Here is a 16219-nt window from a genome sequence, read left to right as displayed (position 1 = left end):
TATTCTCAGTCCAGCAGTGACAGTGAGGTGTTTAAAAACTCCATCAGTGCTGCTGTGTCTTATCCACTCATACCAGCACAACACACACTAACACACCACCACCATGTAAGTGTCACTGCAGTGCTGAGAATGATCCACCACCTAAATAATACCTGCTCTGTGGTGGTCCTATGGGGGTCCTGACCATTTAGAACAGCATGAAAGGGGGCTAACAAAGCATGCAGAGAAACAGATTGACTACAGTCAGTAATTGTAGAACTACAAAGTTCTACAATTATATAATTATATGGTGCTTCTAAGTGGAGCTGATGAAATGGACAGTGAGTGTAGAAACAAATGAGGTGGTTTTAATCTTATAGCTGATCAGTGTCACATATATACACATATATATACACACCGATCATCAAGCTGTATGGTGTGCTCTCAGTGTGAGCTTTGCAGGAAGCTCATTCCAAGGAAGAGTAGCAAGTGTAGTACATTTCTAGCATCATGTAGACAGTTGGTTTTATTGTGGAATGAGGAATATCAAACCATACTATTTGAAGCATCCTGGGAAACTACAAAGCGTACACTAAATTTGGATCAGATTGAATTCTCATGTTTTTCATTCTGACTGATGGATATAAACTGTGAGATTTCTGTTTAAATAAATGAGATCTTAAGTTTCTTATTTTATCTTCTTTACAGGTGTAGCAGCAGCAAGTTGGTTCCTCAGGAACAATGCCGCTGGTGAAGAGGAGCATTGAGCCGAGGCACCTTTGCCATACGGCGCTGCCCCGTGCCATTAAGAATGAGCTAGAGTGTGTCACCAACATATCGCTCGCCAATGTTATACGCCAGCTCAGCAGCCTCAGTAAGTGTGTTTTTACATTAGTAGGCTTTCTAGCTAGCTAATCTGTTTGATCTGTTCTTGTCTACCTCAAGACGTCATCTCTAACAAACACACACATAATACACCTCTAGGGGCACGTCTGTGGTTCTGTTCAAATCCCAACCTCTGAAACTTCAGTTAACATCAAGTCATTTACCATTTGAAAGCACTCAAATGGCGAGTCTATGACGCTAGCCAACCACTATCGAGATTGAGGGTTAAATCTCTGATCTAGCGTCTACACAGACATGATTGACTATGTCTGATGTGAGATGTCTTAAGCCCTGTGATGGAATGGTGCCTCGTCCAGGGTATTTCTGCCTTGTGCCCATTGTTTCCTGGTGGAATCGAACGATATTTCATAAACAGTGGTACCTTGAAACTCAACGTCAATTGGTTCTGGGAGTGGCGTTGAATTTAAAAGGTATTTTTTCCCATAAGGATGTATAGGAAAACTGTTAATGTGTTCCATGGTCCTGTGGAACTGCATGTATTTTAGGCTAATGTAAAATAATGGGGTTGTTTTTAACACTTATACACTTAAAATAACACAAATACATTATAAAAAACACTGAAATACAATTGAAAACCTTTACTTCTTTATTGTTTCCTTATGCTTCTTAATCGTGGAGATGCTTGATCTTGGAATATCGTATTCCGTACAGTAAAACAGTGGCAAAACCGTTTTTGTACTGCTGTGCTGTTATTTCCTATGGAGTGTGGTGGTGCACAAAGCTTAACGTGACTTATTGTACTAAAACAACGAGCGAGGAATTTAATTAGTGGACAGAACTTATGAGCAGTAATAATTAAGAGAGGTTTAGTGTCACGTTAAGCTTTTTTTTTTTAACGATAAGCGTTTTAGACTCTCGGAAAAGCTGATTTGTACAGTTTCTCAGCTCCCTGAGCTATAACACAAGTTTAAAAGTGAAACAGGAGGAAAATCTAGCTAAACACAGATACATGTGGATGCTTTCAGAGTGAATTTGGCGGTTATTCCACACAAATGCAGATTCGTCTCATATTCGCACTTTGATGACGTTTTACCGCACTGCTCAAGCCGAGCGTCAGTCGCGCACACGTTGAGTTTAAGGGTACAAGTTTCATGACGAAGGCTGTGGACTTTCAAAGATTTCGAGTTTAGGGGACGTTGGGTTACAAGTTACCACTGTATATGATTTTTCAGATTTATTTAAATCCACACTATGAGACCAAAAGTCTGGACACCCCTTTTAATGATTGACTTTAGGTGTTTTAGCCGTTTATTTTTCATTTGCATCAACGGGTAGTGCAGCGGTCTAATGCACTGAGATCCAAATTGGAATCCCAGCTGTGCTATCGACCGTCCATGAGGTCAAGTCAAATTTATTTGTATAGTACATTTCACAATAGACATTGTATCAAAGCAACTTTACAGCATCCAGGACCAACAGACCAAAAACCCCTGTTGAGCAAGCTGAGGGCGACAGTGGCAAGGAAAAAACAATTGGCTGTGCCAGTATGAGAGAAAAAAGGTTCAAAATACATTGACAGTACAAATCTGCTGTCTAGTCAAGGCAATGGATGATCTTGAGAGCTTAGCGTGTCTCTCTAAATGTGATGAGCTCTCTATGAGACCTTAATGTAGTCAGGTGAAAAGATGTGGCCGGTGAGTATGTGCGTGTCCAAGAAAGGGCGTGATAGCCTCAGGCCTTTTTGGTCAGCCTAGTGGGCGGAGCTAGCGGCATGAGTCCAATGAGAAACTGGAGATTTGGACAAATTGGTTAAAATTGTTGTACACTTTTATATATTTTTAAAAATTTAATTTCCCCGCCTTTTTCTCCCCCTTTAGCGCATCCAATTGTTCAATTTGCATCGTGCTTCCTCTCTGTCTATGCCGAACCCTGCCCTGACTGAGGAGATCGAAGCGAACCCATATCCCCTCTGAAACATGAGCAGCAGCCGGATGCATTTTTGCCACCCACACATTTTTATGAGTTTGGCGCCACCTAGCGTTGCATGCGGAGAGACACACCCTAAGGGCACTCTTCCTCATCTCCTGTGCAGGCGCCTCTAATCAGCCGGCAGAGGTCGTAATCGCATTCTGACAGAGAGAGACCCACATCCGGTTCTTTGTCCCACCCCCCCAACTGAGCAACCGGCCAATCGTTGCTCATACAGCCACTCAGCCTCGAACCGGTGAAGCAGAGCTGGATTCGATACTACGTACTCAGAATACAGCCCTGGTTTGCAGCGTGTCTTTTTTACCGCTGCGTCACCTGAGCGGCAAATAGTTGTACACTTTTGCTTTGTGCTTGAATTGGTGACCATTAACACAGTGTGTGTGTGTGTGTTTCTCTCCATAGGTAAGTATGCAGAGGACGTGTTTGGAGAGCTCTTTAATGAAGCCCATGCCTTCTCGTTTCGAGTTAACTCCCTGCAGGAGCGAGTGGATCAGCTATCCATCAGCGTGACACAGCTCGACCCCAAAGAGGAGGAGTGTGAGTACACAAATAACACACACCGCATTATGTGTACGGCTGACTGTCCAATCTCCAACAAATTTTGAAGTTACTCCGGAGCCTTCAATGTGACCTTTGAAACTTCTTTGTAGTGGTTGATCCATAAACAACATTTACCTGCAGTCACTTTTGCATCTCAGTCTCACAGACAATTGGCGCCATAGTACTATTTCAACTACAGCTCTTATATTAACCTCAAATCTGACTACAGCGCACATTTCCACTCTCATTTGGTCCATCTGAGATGAGTTTGAGCTAAAAGAACTCATTTCTGAATTGCTGTAAGGCTTTCTTATTGCACACTTCTTTCTTTTTTGCAATTTTTACCCCAATTTTCTCCCTAATCTAGTCGTATCCAATTACCCTGATTGCATTACGCTTCCCCTCCACTGATGTTGACCTCAGTCCACTGCTGACTGAGGAGCGCTGCAACTGACACACCCTCCCTTCGATACGTGTGCAGTACGGACTGCATCTTTTCACCTGTACGAGGCGAGTTCATATGCGGATCAGCTTTGTGTACGGAGAGCCACACCCTGATTAATGCATTATTCCTCACCATCAATCAGCCAGCAGAGGTCGTAATTGCATCAGTTGTGAGGAACCCTGGTCTGGCTTCCCACCCAACTGTTGTTCATGTAGGTACCCAGCCCAGCAGGATGGCAGAGCTGAGATTCGAAAGCTCTGGTCTGGTGTGCAAACGTGTTTTACCACTGCGTCACCTGAGCGCCCGCACACTTCTTTCTTGATGCAGCAAAAAAACATTGTCACTTAACAGTACTCTCAAGCCCATGTGGCTATATTTCTTGCAGTAGCATGAGTTTATCATGCTGAGGGCTCAATATGAGAGCTCATATGTCATGCTTATTCCAGCTTTGCCCAAACAGACTAAGAATTCTCTTAGTTCTTGGATCTTTTCATAGTATTGTGCATGGAAGATGGAAAATAGATACATTATTTGCATTGAGAAATGTCTTTCTTTTTAGCTGACTGACAATTATCTTACAAAGTTTGGCACAAAATAGTGAGTGCTTTGGTGGATCATTTTTTATATCCAGTCATGATACCTTCTTGACTTAAATACCCTATACATGTTTTACTCTTCTTTTTTTCCTGCCCTGTTTTTTGGGCCTGCAGGAATTAAATTCATACTATTTTAGTCAGTCAAATCAAGTCGTTTCTTTGTATGTTTGCCAGTTTAATAAATGCACAAGAGCTTTAATAAATTACATATTCTTATTCTGGAAATGGGCTTAGTACGTGACAGATTTAAAATATTGAATACACTATATTGCCAAAAGTATTCACTCACCCATCCAAATCATTGAATTTAGATCTTCCAATCACTTCCATAGCCACCGGTGTATAAAACCAAGCACCTAGGCATGCAGACTGCTTCTACAAACATTTGTGAAAGAATGGGTCGCTCTCAGGAGCTCAGTGAATTTCAGCGTGGTATCGTGATAGGATGCCACCTGTACAACAAGTCCAGTCGTGAAATTTCCTCGCTACTAAATATTCCACAGTCGACCGTCAGTGCTATTATAAAAAAGTGGAAGCAATTGGGAACGACAGCAACTCAGCCACGAAGTGGTAGGCACGTAAAATGACAGAGCGGGGTCAGCGGATGCTGAGGCGCATAGTGCGCAGAGGTCGCCAACTTTCTGCAGAGTCGATTGCTACAGACCTCCAAACTTCATGTGGCCTTCAGATTAGCTCAGGAACTGTGTGTAGAGAGCTTCATGGAATGGGTTTCCATGGCCTAGCAGCTGCATCCAAGCCTTACATCACCAAGCCCAATGTAAAGCGTCGGATGCAGTGGTGTGAAGCACGCCGCCACTGGACTCTAGAGCAGTGGAGATGTGTTCTCTGGAGTGACGAATCACGCTTCTCCGTCTGGCAATCCGATGGATGAGTCTGGGTTTGGCGGTTGCCAGGAGAACGGTACTTGTCTGACTGCATTGTGCCAAGTGTAAAGTTTGGTGGAGGGGGGATTATGGTGTGGGGTTGTTTTTCAGGAGTTGGGTTCGACCCCTTAGTTCCAGTGAAAGGAACTCTTAATGCTTCGGCATACCAAGAGATTTTGGACAATTTTATGCTCCCAACTTTGTGGGAACAGTTTGGGGATGGCCCCTTTCCTGTTCCAACATGACAAGATCCATAAAGACATGGATGAGCGAGTTTGGTGTGGAAGAACTTGACTGCCTGCACAGAGTCCAGTCCCATAAACACACTCCTAAACCTTGTGGAAAGCCTCCCCAGAAGAGATGAAGCTGTTATAGTTAAGTAAGGGTGGGCCGACATCATATTAAACCCTATGGATTAAGAATGGGACGTCACTCAAGTTCATATGCATATGAAGGCAGACGAGCTAATACTTTTGGCAGTATAGAGTATATATAAAACATTCCCCAGTGCAAACTGTTTTCTCTCAGCCCTACAATTCTTTAATATCAGGTAACTTGCAAATTGAAAGAGACTGAGAAAGACAGAACCCCCACCTCGAGTCAAATTACCCATCCATCACTTCACCGCGCCTTGTTTTTATCATTTCAATTACAGCCCGGCGCTGAGCTCTACACTCCATTAATGGCCTTATTAAGAAAACGGGCTCGGTGTAGATACTGCCGTTTTTTAAAACCCGCACTGCTTGTTTTCCAGCCAGAGCCAAGTTTCTCTTTAAAGTGCTTTCGGATAGGTTGTGCACAGACCTTGGGATTCCACATTAAACTGCTCTGTCTGCTTTTGTATTTAGCCTGAAATTGAGCCTTAGTGTAATAGGGGATGAAAAGCTATTGTATCATGCTCAGGTGAAACGGGTTCAGAGACAAAAGCAGTTCTGTGCCAGGTACTTTTCTCTAGGATGCAGTTAGGGATGTGACTAGGGCTGGGTATCGCCACTAATTTCCTGGATCGATTCGATTCGATTCACAAGGTCCTGATTCGATTAGATTTCCGATTCGATTCGATTCGATTTCGATTCAACACAGTTAGGCATATTTGAGTTACATTAACAGGTTTTGTTTAAATATGTAAAGATGTTCAGAGAACGAATGTGATAATTGTACAAAGAACACTCATCATTAAAAATATTTGTGTATTTTGTTTACATAAATAATTAATCCAAAACAGAAAACAGTAACATTCATTTTTTATTATTATTTTATATGTCTGACACGCTACAACATTGTAAATGTAATGTAAACATACACCTGGCTGTTGAACAGCTTATGCCAAGTTTACACTACACGACACTCTGATTAACACCTGGTCGCTGTAATGTTCACACTACACGACTGATCGGCGATGGGGGGTTTTACACTACACCATCTATCACCAGGGGGAATCACAGGCGAGCTTCTCTGGTCTCCAAAACTACGTTTTGTCATGAAAACACACGTGAGAAGTGATGAAAGGTTTAATGATACCACGTCCAAACATGCACATCAACAAGTAGCGAGAGATCAAAGTTTGTGCGCTGATGAAATAAATGAATCTGAGTGGATTTGGCAACACGAGCAGCATGGCTTGTTCTATAGTGAGTTGGAGGTTAATAAATATTTTGTTTTGTAGAGAACGATCAGGTCAGAAATACTGTAAAACTTGCGTGTGCTGATGTATTCTGATAGAAACTATATTGCGCTCCACCACCTGTTTACAACCTCTCCCCTGTGTTCCCCCTCGCTGTTTCTCACATTGATTAAGAGCCGAGTTTTGATCGCAGAACGAACACCGAGTTCCTCCCGAATCCAGCACAAACCCCTCGCCGAGCGAAAATCAGTGCAAAAAGTTGTGTAGTGGTCATAACTTGAGCTTCTGCCATGCTAAACTGATGTGCAGGTCAGATCTCGTTGCATGAAAAAACACTGGCTGGTCACGCGAAATTAAAGGGGTTAACAGATTTCCGTGTGCACCGTAAAAAGGGGCGTATTTAAAAGATCGATCTCACGTTTATATGAATCGATATCGGATCGTTCAAATAAAGATCGATTCGAATAGAAAAATCGATTTTATAAACCCACCCCTAGATGTGACAGTATCCATATTTCGCAGATGAAAAGGTGAATTAAATAATGTTGTGATATAAAGTCGTATGCAGACATTTGACCATCCCTGGCTGAATTACACATAAAACTAATTAAAGTAATTTAATATGCATTATAATTATCATTAAAATCAAAGTGACTTGAGTTACTCAAGGCAACACTAGACCTTCCCCCATTTCCCAAACATACAGTCAAGCTGGAAAGTCTGCACACCCCTTTCACCTTCTCCATGTTTTATTATTTTACAGACTCATGCAATAATAGATTGAGTTCTTTTTTGCCTCAGACATCTACACACAATCACCAATAATAATACTTGAAAACAGGGTTTATTTTACTGACATAAATGGTTTATTTAGGGGTTACACATCTGTACACATCCTTAGCCTAATACTTGGTTGCACCTTTGGCAGCAATTACAGCTTCAAGCCGTCTTGGGAAAGAAGCCACGAGCTTGGCACACTTGTTTCTGGACATTTTTGCCCATTTCTCTTGGCATATCCTTGCAAGCTCTGTCAGGTTGGATGGAGAGCGTCGGTACACAGCCATTTTCAGCTCCTTCCACAGATGTTTGATTGGATTCAGGTCTGGGCTCTGGCTCGGCCACTCTAGGACATTCACAGACTTTCTCCGAAGCCACGCCTTTGTTCTCTTGGCTGTGTGCTTCGGGTCGTTTTCATGTTGGAAGGTAAACCTTCACCCCAGTCTGAGGTCCAGAGCGCTCTGGAGCAGGTTTTCTTCAATGATCTCGGTGTACTTAGCTGCATTCATCTTTCCCTCTATCAGGACTAGTCGCCCCGGTCCTGCTGCTGAAAAACATCCCCACCTCATGATGCTGCCACCGCCATGCTTCACTGTTGGGATGGCATTAGCCCGGTGATGAGCGGTGCCTGGTTTCCTCCAGACGTGACGCTTGGTATTTTGGTTTAATCAGACCAGAGAATCTTGTTTCTCATGGTTTGAGAATCCTCTAGGTGCTTTTTGGCAAACTCCAAGCGGGCTGTCATGTGCCTTTTACTAAGGAGTGGCTTCCGTCTGGCCACTCTACCATAAAGGCGTGATTTGTGGAGTGCTGCCTGGACGTTTGATCCTCTGATAGGTTCTCCCATCTCCATAAGGATACGCTGGAGCTCTGTCAGAGTGACCCTCGGGTTCCTGCTCACCTCCCTGGTCAAGGCCCGTCTTCCCCGATCGCTCGGTTTGGCCGGGCGGCCAGGTCTAGGAAGATTTTTGGTGGTTCCAAACTTCCTCCATTTATGAACGATGGTGGCCACTGTGCTCTTTGGGACCTGAAAAGCTGCAGCAATTTTTCTGTACCCTTCTCCAGATCTATGCCTCGACACAATCCTGTTTTTGAGGTCTGCAGATAATTCCTTTGACCCCATGGCTTGGAGTTTGCTCTGATATGCACTGTCAACTGCTTTCACTTTGTCATTGTGGGCTATTTTGTGTAGAATTTTGTGACAAAAAATGAACTCAATCTATTATACTGTAGAATGAGTCTGTAATGTAATAAAACGTGGAGAAGGGGAAAGGATGTGCAGACTTTCTGGCTTGACTGTATATATATGACATAGCCATTCATGTCTGTATAGACACCAGGCTGGCCAATAGCACATCTGAGAAGAACTAGCATAATAGATTGCTGCGCCACCCGAGTGCCTCTGTCTTGTGTCAACTGTCTTTTAAAACCAAATAGTTGGGATGAATACTTGTTCAAGGCCTTATAACTGTGTGTGTGTGTGTGTGTGTGTGTGGCCAAGTGTAAAACGAAATGATTAAATCATAGTCTCAACAGTGACGTACAAAGTAGGGTGTTAAGCATTCTATTACATCTGCTGATTGCTTTTACATGCAAAGTAATTCATTTGCTAAGCTTATGGTGTTTTTATTGCATACGCACTTCTGTCTGACTCACACACACACACACACAGTGGCATGCAATATGATACACTTTCATAAGTGCTTAATTAATACTACATTTTACTGCTTTATTTTCTATTATTTGAATTGTATAACAGCAGCAAAATATATTATAGTGCTTACCACAAAGTACTAATGTTGTGTAATAATAAAATGTTATATTTTTTCTATTTGGCTGTAGCACACAGCAGCAATAAGTTCCATATATTGGATCCTGTTTATCAAAGTTGCATTAGAACAAGAACAAATCTTAGTCTACACATTATATATATTACTCTGCATCTGATTTATGAAACGTGCTCATTTACATCCCAATTCACCACCATTTACTGTATATGGGCAGTACAGTAGCTTGGTGGGTAGCACTGTCGCCTCACAGCAAAAAGGTCCTGGAGAGAGCCGGGTCCTTTCTGTGTGGAGTTAGCATGTTCTCCCCATGTCTGTGTAGGTTTCCGCCAGGAGCTCCGGTTTCCTCCTTACAGTCCAAAAACATGTAAGTTAGGTGAATTGGACATTATGGGTGTGTTCGAAAACCTATCCTTAATATCCTCACTAGTAAGGCATCTTAAAATTTCAATTCTGTTTTGACTCAAGAACAATGGAGCATCCGATGCTGCCTTAGCGGTTGAGGCAATCCCAGCATTCAACGCGGCACAACTTTTCTCACAGAAAAATAAAAAACATGGTGGACAGTGCGGAGAAACGCAAATTCGGGCTTGTTTTTGACAATATAACTGTTTTCCGTACACAGAGGTGGATGTTAGTTGACATACTAGCTCGTTGCTTTGAATGGCATGATAAAGTGTAGTGGAGCTGATAAAATGGACGGTGAGTGTAAAAATCAGGAGGTGGTTTTAATGTTATGGCTGATCAGTGTATGTTAATTTACTTTTTAGTAGCCTTAAAAGTAGGGATGCATCGATACCATTTTTTCCCAACCGAGTACAAGTACATGTATTTTTGTACTTGCCGATACCGATACCAATACCTATTTAGAATACCGTTTTTTTAAAAACAAAAACACACGTGAGAAGTGACGAGAAGTTTAATGATACCACGTCCAAAAATGCACGTCAACAAGTAGCGAGTGATCAAAGTGTTTGTGCGCTGACGTGATGAAATCAAGGAGGAAAAATAAATGAATCTGAGTGGATTTGGCAACACGAATAGCATGGATTGTTCTGTAGTGAGTTGGAGGTTAATAAATATTTTTGCAATGTTGGTGTTTTGTTGTAATGTTTTGTAGAGAACGATCAGGTCAGAAATACTGTAAAACTTGTGTGTGTGCCGGTGTATTCTGATATAAACTATATTATCCTCCTGTCCCACCTGTTTACACTCCTCTCCTGCGTTTCCCCTCACACCGTGTCCTGCGTTCTCATTGGCTGTTCGACATGTCACTCATTCCCAGTCGCACATCTCAGATTAGAAATCCCGATCCGGTCGCCGAGCGCTCTGTGAGCTGGTCGGATCGAGTTGTTGGATAGTTCACACTTAGCGATCGAGAGCCGAGTTTTGATCGCCGAGTGAACGCCGAGTTGCTCCCGAGCCGGCAAATCTAACCAGTCACCGAGCGGAAATCAGGGCAAAAGTCGTGTAGTGTGAACCAGGCATAACGCAGCAACGTGCACTAGGCACACGGTATCAGATGTTTAGTATCGGAGCCTCGTTTGCGAGTATCGGTATCGGTACTCATGCATCTCTACTTAAAAGTACCATGGAAAAGTACACACAATAAAATAACGTCAGCTTTCAACACAAAATTGATGAAAAAAGCCTGAGTCGCTTGTGGATGTATTGTGCCATGTATAACTGCCTGTTCCAGCATGATTGTGCCCCTCTGCACAAAGCAAGGTCTATAAAGACATTAAAAACAGCTCTGGAATGAACTGGAACATCAGTTGAGGCTTTCTTGACCAACATTACTACCCAGCAAAAACAAATGTTCTTTTGACTGAATAGACACAAATTCCCACAGATGTACTTCAAAGTCTTGTGAGAAGTCTTCTCAGGGGTGTGGCTGTTGTTATAGCTAAAAAGATCACATAGAGGTCACGCTATTATAATATCTTTATTGGTGACCACTTGCAAAACTGCAAACACAAACATCCTCAGTACCTATATAAATAAAAAGTGTAATTAATAGGAAATGTGGTGTAACACAGTGGTAAACATGTCACTCTCCCAATTATTTTAAATGTGTTGCAGACAACACAAAACATGAAAACATGTTGTTTGTATTTACTTTAGCTAACAGCTTCTTCCATTGCTCCGTGGTCCAGTTCAAATGCTCACATGCCCATTGTTGGCGCTTTCGGCGGTGGACAGGGGTCAGCATGGGAACCTTGACTGGTCTGCGACTATGCAGCACCATACGCAACAAACTACGATGCACTGTGTATTCTGACACCTTTCTATCAGAACCAGCATTAACCTCTTCAGCAATTTGAGCTGCAGTAGCTCGTCTGTTGGATCGGACCACACGGGCCAGCCTTCGCTCCCCACGTGCATCAATGAGCCTTGGCCGCCCATGACCCTGTCGCCGGTTTACCACTCTTCCTTCCTTGGACCACTTTTTTTTTTATTATTATTATTATTTTATTTTGTATTTTTTCCCTTCTTTTTTTATATTTTTTCCCTTCTTTTTCCCCCCCAATTTTTATCCTCCAATCCAGTCTAGTTTTGTCCAGTTACCCTGATTGCGTCCTCTATACTGATTCGACCCTTCACCGCTGACTGAGGACGCCTCTCAACTGACATACGCCCCCTCCGGTATGCACAGTCAGTACAGCCTGCATTTTTCACCTGCACGAGTCGAGTTCATATACTTGACATACACTGTGCACGGAAGGCCACACCCCCATCAGCATTATTCCTCAGCCTTGTGCTGGCGCCATCAGTCTTACCCCTAACCCTGAACAACAGCCAATCGTTGTTCATACTGCCGCCCAGCCCAGTCGGAGAGGCAGAGCTGAGGTTTGATACGATGTATTCGAAACCCCAACTCTGGTGAGCTCGCGTACTTTACCGCTGCGCCACCTGAGCGGCTTTTTGGACCACTTTTGATTGATACTGACCATTGCAGACCCAGTCGTCCAGCCATTACAATTTGGCCCTTGTCAAATTCGCTCAAATCCTTATGCTTGTTCATTTTTCCTGCTTTTAACACATCAACTTTGAGGATAAAATGTTCACTTGCTGCCTAATATATCCCACCCACTAACAGGTGCTGTGATGAAGAGATAATCAGTGTTATTCACTTTACCTGTCAGTGGTCATAATGTTATGCCTTGTCAGTGTCTATGTATTCACAGGAAATATGTAAGTACAAATCCTGGTTCCTTACGTATATAAAGCTAGATCAACTTTGTCTTGGTTACTATTTTAAATCTACGCCATGCACTAGAATGGGAAACATTTCTTTTTACTAACCTATTCTCCCTGGTAAGGGCTGTGGTATGTCCCGGTTGTGGTATTACCCGCAAATAAAGTATTTTACTATGGGCAGGGTGCCAGTTAATCTCAAGGCACCTCACGGCTGCTTTAAATGGCTCCAGATTTGAGTAAGTAAATACTTAAGAAGTAGTGAGGTACTAGATTGTGAAGTCTTTATCAGATGAACATACAGCTAATGAAGAAAAAATAATGTAGCAACATATTTCATTAATTCTGCCATGTCGCGATCATTCACCGCAACATTACATGCTGGTCTGTATGACCTAAAGTTGAGTTCCAAAATGATTAAAACATTGGGAATTCAATAACAACCCTTAATGGTGAAAACTAATGAGCTGTCTCAAAAGCTGAGAGAGGAGATCATTTCATTATGCCAAAAGGGCAATAGATATAATAAGATTTCCAAGACCTTGAACATTCCTATACACAGCATGGGGAGTATTATACAACTGTCTGGCCTTGGGAGAATGCCAAAGATGTTGTTTTTAGGCCTCCATGTACACTATATTGCCAAAAGTATTCGCTCGTCTGCCTTCACGCATATGAACTTGAGTGACATCCCATTCTTAATCCATAGGGTTTAATATGATGTCGACCCACCCTTTGCAGCTATAACAGCTTTAACTCTTCTGGGAAGGCTTTCCACTAGGTTTAGGAGTTTGTTCATGGGAATGTTTACCATTCTTCCAGAAGCATATTTGTGAGGTCAGACACTGATGTTGGACGAGAAGGCCTGGCTCACAGTCTCCGCTCTAATTCATCCCAAAGGTGATCTATCGAGTTGAGGTCAGGACTCTGTGCAGGCCAGTCAAGTTCTTCCACACCAAACTCGCGCATCCATGACTTTATGGAACTTGCTTTGTGCACTGGTGCGCGGTCATGTTGGAACAGAAAGGGGCCATCCCCAAACTGTTCCCACAAAGTTGCGAGTATGAAAGCTGAAGCATTAAGAGTTCCTTTCACTGGAACTAAGGGGCCGAACCCAACTCCTGAAAAACAACCCCACACCATAATCCCCCCTCCACCAAACTTTACACTTGGCACAATGCAGTCAGACAAGTACCGTTCTCCTGGCAACCGTCAAACTCAGACTCAACCATGCCAGATGCAGAAGGGTGATTCATTACTCCAGAGAACACGTCTCCACTGCTCTAGAGTCCAGTGGTGGTGTGCTTTACACCACTGCATCTGTTGTTTTGCTTTGCGTTTAGTCATGTAAGGATGGATGCAGCTGCTCAGTCATAGACACTTATTCCATGAAGCTCTCTACACACTGTTCTTGAGCTAATCTAAAGGCCACATGAAGTTTGGAGGTCTGTAGCGAACGACTCTGCAGAAAGTTGGCGACCTCTGCGCACTATGTGCCTCAGCGTCCGCTGACCCCGCTCTGTCATTTTACGTGCCTACCACTTGGTGGCTGAGTTGCTGTCGTTCCCAATCGCTTCCACTTTGTTATAATACCACTGACAGTCGACTGTGGAATATTTAGTAGCGAGCAAATTTCACGACTGGACTTGTTGCACAGGTGGCATCCTATCACGGTACCATGCTGGAATTCACTGAGCTCCTGAGAGCGACCTATTTTTTCACAAATGTTTGTAGAAGCAGTCTGCATGCCTAGGTGCTTGGTTTTATACACCTGTGGCCATGGAAGTGATTGGAACACCTAAATTCAATGATTTGGATGGGTGAGTGAATACTTTTGGCAATATAGTGTATAACCTGATGAGGGCTGGTATAAAAGTATCACTTCACAACCAAGGACTTCATTGTCAGCATCCATCAAGCATGGCACTTTTAACCAAAAAGCACCTTCAGGGTTGACTGGAATACACAAAGGAATTTGGCTAGGCCTGCAGAGTTCTGGGACACAGTTATACAGAGTGGCTAATTAAATCTGGAACAGTTTGGACTGTATTGATCAGGGGAGGAAAGGCAAGACTTATGACCAGAGGACTACAGTCTGCACAGTCAAGCATGAAGGTGGGTCAGTGATGATGTGTCAAGGCTTTTCAATTGCAGGACTTGGCAGTCTTGACCCTGCTATGGGTGTCATGGATTCACAGAAATGCAAAGGAAATAGAACCATGGGGATTATTGGCCTTGGGGGGAATCGGTCCTGGAATAACCTGGAGTGGCTTCTCAGACTCAGAATTAGATCCCATTAAAAGTCTTTGGTGGGATGAAACCTTAATGAGCTGGAAGCTTTTACACAGAAGGAACAGGTGAAGATTTCACAAGAGAGGTGTCAGAAGCTTGTTAGCACTTACCAAAATTGCTTATTAGAGGTTATCAAGGCAAAAGGATGTTCCACCAAGTACTTACTGTACTAAGGCTGAGGGTTGAATAACAATGTTATTAAATATGGGGTTTAAATATTTCCAGTTACAACTGGGTGTGATTCCTTGCAATCAGACCCCTTTACTGGGAGTGTATTTTTGCTTGGCGGCATGAGGACTCTGTGTACCCTTGACCAGGATAAAGTGGTTGGCATATTTGACTAATTCTAATTATACACTGGCATACACTATACTTATACTATGCACATACTATAATTATACACTGACATTCCTTCTTTAATTCATTCATTCATTATCTGTTTTACCACCCATTTGTCTGATTCAGGGTACAATTCACTGGGCAAAATTCAGGAACCAACCTGGACAGGTCGCCAGTCCATCACAGGGCAAACACACATTCGCACCTAGGGCTGTTTAGTATCTCCAATCAATCGGACTGCATGTTTTGGACTGTGGGAGGAAACTGCAACACTCGGAGGAAACCCACAGTGACACAGGGAGAACATGCAAACTCCACACAGAAAGGACCTGGACCGTACCACCTGGGAATCGAACGCAGGGCCTTTCTGCTATGAGGCCACCATGCTGCTTAATTTCATTTGGGTGGCTCACCAGTTTAACACGCTAGCCCACCACCAAGGGGTGTATTGGCTGCAAAAGCTACCCCTGAACTCTGGTGAAGGCACTGTACGCCTTTGAGGTCTTTGTAATCTGCCACTTGCCAGTGAAAATGAAATGGTTGGCTGCTCCATATGCCCTCTCCGGCGGCTCCACATTTCCTCTCCGGCCAGTATGGGTGTGCCCCACCAAGGGCAGTATTAGCTGCAAAAGCTACCCTTAAACTCTGCCGGAGGCACTGAACGTGTAAAAGATCTCTGTAATCTGCTACTTGCCAGTGAAAATGAAATGGTTGGCAGCTCCACATGCCCTGTCCGGCCAGTGTGGGTGTGGCACGTGCAGCGAAGGAATTGCAATCATCTCAATATTGTCTATATTGTCAGTATTGTTTAATATTATATCCTAAATAATACGATTCAATCCTTTTGGATTTCTTTTATAAATGCAACGGGTGAAGCAACTCTGTATTAGTACCTATTGTTTTGCTATAGGATGTTTCAACAA

General features: G+C 43.1%; 1 protein-coding gene across 3 annotated transcripts in view; it reads left to right on the top strand.

The window, feature by feature from the left end:
* The window catches only part of wasf1 (WASP family member 1), a 135205-nt gene that overhangs the window by 70086 nt on the left and 48900 nt on the right, over positions 1-16219 (top strand). For 2 of the 3 annotated variants that reach the window (XM_063001163.1, XM_063001162.1), the window contains exons 2-3: positions 688-853; positions 3217-3351. In XM_063001163.1, the coding sequence (XP_062857233.1) occupies positions 721-853; positions 3217-3351 (268 nt within the window). In that variant the 5' untranslated portion in view covers positions 688-720. The remainder of the gene's footprint in view (positions 1-687; positions 854-3216; positions 3352-16219) is intronic. The other variant, XM_063001164.1, reaches the window with a different exon arrangement.

This window comes from Trichomycterus rosablanca, chromosome 9 (genome assembly GCF_030014385.1).
Source record: "Trichomycterus rosablanca isolate fTriRos1 chromosome 9, fTriRos1.hap1, whole genome shotgun sequence".
Classification (NCBI taxonomy): Eukaryota; Metazoa; Chordata; class Actinopteri; order Siluriformes; family Trichomycteridae; genus Trichomycterus; species Trichomycterus rosablanca.
Note: the sequence above shows the minus strand (reverse complement) of the source record. Positions and strands in the feature narration are given on the sequence as shown.